This window comes from Seriola aureovittata, chromosome 4 (genome assembly GCF_021018895.1).
Source record: "Seriola aureovittata isolate HTS-2021-v1 ecotype China chromosome 4, ASM2101889v1, whole genome shotgun sequence".
NCBI lineage: Eukaryota > Metazoa > Chordata > Actinopteri > Carangiformes > Carangidae > Seriola > Seriola aureovittata.
This window is the reverse complement of record NC_079367.1, coordinates 26098480-26101535: the sequence shown is the minus strand read 5'-3', so window position 1 is coordinate 26101535 and position 3056 is coordinate 26098480. Positions and strand designations below refer to the sequence as shown.

Genomic DNA, 3056 nt, shown 5'->3' with positions numbered 1-3056 from the left:
GAAACACAGATACTTACTCTTTCTCAAATTCAAAAGGCTTGAAAGGAATGCTGGTAAACTAGCATCTTAGTACAACCAGAACTGAGTACATGGATGATTCTTGTAAGTGTCATCTTTGTAAATGTGGTTTGGATTAAAGAGAACACTTTCCTCCAGAAATCATGTTTCTTTAATATTTATTAATATTTTTTACTGTTATCTGAGACTCAACAGGAGCCTGACAAGATGTTTTCAGCAAGAAAACTGATTTTCAGGATTTTTACATCTGATTCAATTTCATTTTCACGCAATTTCATAAAAAGAAAAAAATAATTAAAGTATCCCCAATGCGGGTTTAGTTTGAAGGTAAACATGATGCCACCTTAAGCTGACTCCACCTTCAGTCGTCAAAGCTCTATAAAGAAGGTGAAATCTGTTTCTCCCTCTCTTTTCTCTCTCACTAAACGTCTTACGCAGGACTTTGAGTCAACGAGATCCGATATCGCCTTCATCTCAGGAGGGTTGAGCCTGCGGACACAGAAGGCCTTCTATCCACCGAGCCCAGGAAGAGAGTCTTGTTCAGCTCCTTCTTCATCCTCCAACTATGTACTCTGCAGGCGTGGAGATCCTCGGGATGATCCTGGCCGTGGCCGGTTGGCTGGGGGTGATGGCGGCCTGCGGCCTGCCCATGTGGCGGGTGGCCGCCTACATCGGTCAGAACATCGTCATCTCCCAGGTGATCTGGGAAGGCTTGTGGATGAACTGTTCGGTGCAGAGCACGGGCCAGATGCACTGCAAGGTGCACGACTCCATGCTGGGGCTACCGGTAGACCTGCAGGCGGCTCGTGCCTTGGTCATCGTCTCCATGGTGATGTGCATCGTGGGCATCGGTCTGTCAGTGGCTGGCGCGAAATGCACCAACTGTAGCCGGGATGTGAGCAGCAAGCCACGGCTGGTGGTGGCTGCTGGAGCGACCTTTGTGGTGGCTGGACTGCTGCTGCTGGTGGCTGTGTCCTGGACGGCCCACGCCATCGTCCTGGGCTTCTACGACCCACTGCTGGAGGAGACAGGGAAGAGAGAGTTTGGTAACGCTCTGTACTTTGGCTGGGCTGCCTCCTGCCTGCTGATTCTAGGGGGGGTCCTGCTCTGTTGCTCCTGCCCCCCCAAATCGGCCACAGCACCGAGCGGTGGCGGCTCTGTGCCTCCCCGGGTGGACTACTCAGCTGTCAAAACCATGTCAGTCAATGGATACACCAGAAGAGACTATGTATAAACATGTGACATGTGAGTGCGGATGAAGATACACCAGATAGACAAGCGTTGATTAATCTGTGGTCAGTGGCTGGAAGCCTGATGACATGGATTTTAATGCAGCATATTGGACTTGAACATTAAGTATGCATGCTTCATGACGTGTCCTTATTATGTTGTCTTTATTATGTTTTTTTGTAGCGGTGGGCATCTTATGTTGCTCTTAATATTTCATTTCTACTATTACTACATTTGATTTGTAGATTTTGGATTTTTATTTTATTAAGATGTGTTTGGTGTTCAGAAATTCACACAGTTTCTAAGCAGGTAATTCCAGACTAAAGTGAGTTTTTACAAAATTATAAATAAAAAAACAAACTTTCAAACCTTCTTCATAGTGGAAATGCAGTTTGTAACTCGGCACTTTAATGCCACAGAGTCAGAAATTGATGCTTTAATTAAGTGTAACATAACCACCATTTCTGCACAAGTTCTTCAGTATGCAGAAAGAGGGGCGTAAGCCAGCTGTAGGGCTCAGCGCAGTCTGAGCGATAAGAGCTGTACTGGTGCACACCGAAATTAGGTATTTTATTTCAATGCAAATGGAACACAGGAACAATGGTGGGCTTGTTTTAGAAGAGCACCTTATGCTTCCCTTCCATTGTGGCCTGTCCTCCATTTGCGAGAGTGAAACTGGGTCAGAGATAAAGGACTATCTGCAAGGGGATGTATCCCGGACTGTAATTGAGCCCAAACGGAGCCACAAAGACCCGGTTAATCAGCTGGTTTGCAACTGTTTACTTTGCTTCCAAAATGGGATTCACTTAAATAAACATGTATCTAATTGCTCAAAGAGTTACTGGAAAATCTAAACAAAATCAGGTACTGTGGGGAAAATGTGTGATGTGATTGAAACCAACTATGTTAAAGGTTTTTTTTTTTTTGGGCACCTGTCCTATCCTGATTTAATGTCAACATTTTGTCAATATGCTGGAATATTGACATTCCTAATATTCCTTTTAAGACTTCTTAAAATCCCTGTTCAGCGACAGTTTTCAACAAATTCTACCTACAACTTATAGAAAATATGACTTGGTAATTCAGCACTCCTGGTTTGCAAGCAATATTAAAAAAAAATGAAAATTTAAGAAACAAAGACACAATTTGAAAACATTTCTTGCTTTCTTAACTTGCTTTGGCTTAAGCTATGTGGCTAATGATCTAAAGAACAGGCTTTTAATATACTGAAAACTGCAGCACTGTATTCCTGAGTCCAAGAGACAGCTCAGTCAGAAGAGAAGACAAACCACAAGATCTACCAGAAAAGGGCACCAGCTGGTCCGTGTAAGAAAGCCTGAATCATCTGAGATAGTTCATCTTGTGCATTAGATAATGTGTCTTTTGATACTCCTTGGACAACACAGATACAGATATTAGTCAGTTCGTAGCACAATGATATGAAAAGGAGCCAGTCCTCAGGATTTTACACATTTCATTTCATGTCGTTTAAGTGAGTTCAACTTTTAGCTGTGTGTATGTGTTAGTGTTGGCCTCATAGACTTTGTCTGCCCAACCAAACAGTGTCTGAATAATTTTCCTGCCCTGTTAGCTAGTTAATACTAGCTGTGCTACTTAGCTGTGTTTCCATTAACCTGCTAAATCCACAATTTGAAACTGCAAACTAAAAAAAACAATAAATGGAAACACATGAATTTTGAAAAAACTCTGAAATGTCACAAAAAGCGACATTTCGCACAACTGAAATGGAAACACTTTTTCCGCATTTAAGTGACATGACATGAGTAGTCACATGACATCCAAAAACA

The 3056-nt window shown here is 42.7% G+C and overlaps 1 protein-coding gene across 1 annotated transcript; it reads left to right on the top strand.

Moving 5' to 3' along the window:
- The first annotated feature begins 369 nt into the window (after positions 1 to 369).
- Positions 370 to 2007, top strand: LOC130167901 (claudin-4). The gene has a single exon (XM_056374435.1). It carries the CDS (start codon positions 584 to 586, stop codon positions 1250 to 1252), a length of 669 nt encoding a protein of 222 aa, XP_056230410.1. The 5' UTR covers positions 370 to 583; the 3' UTR covers positions 1253 to 2007.
- Positions 2008 to 3056: the final 1049 nt, after the last annotated feature.

Bases quoted from the DNA above. Each gene is read 5' to 3' on its own strand.
- LOC130167901 (XM_056374435.1), top strand. From the start codon at position 584: ATGTACTCTGCAGGCGTGGAGATCCTCGGGATGATCCTGGCCGTGGCC.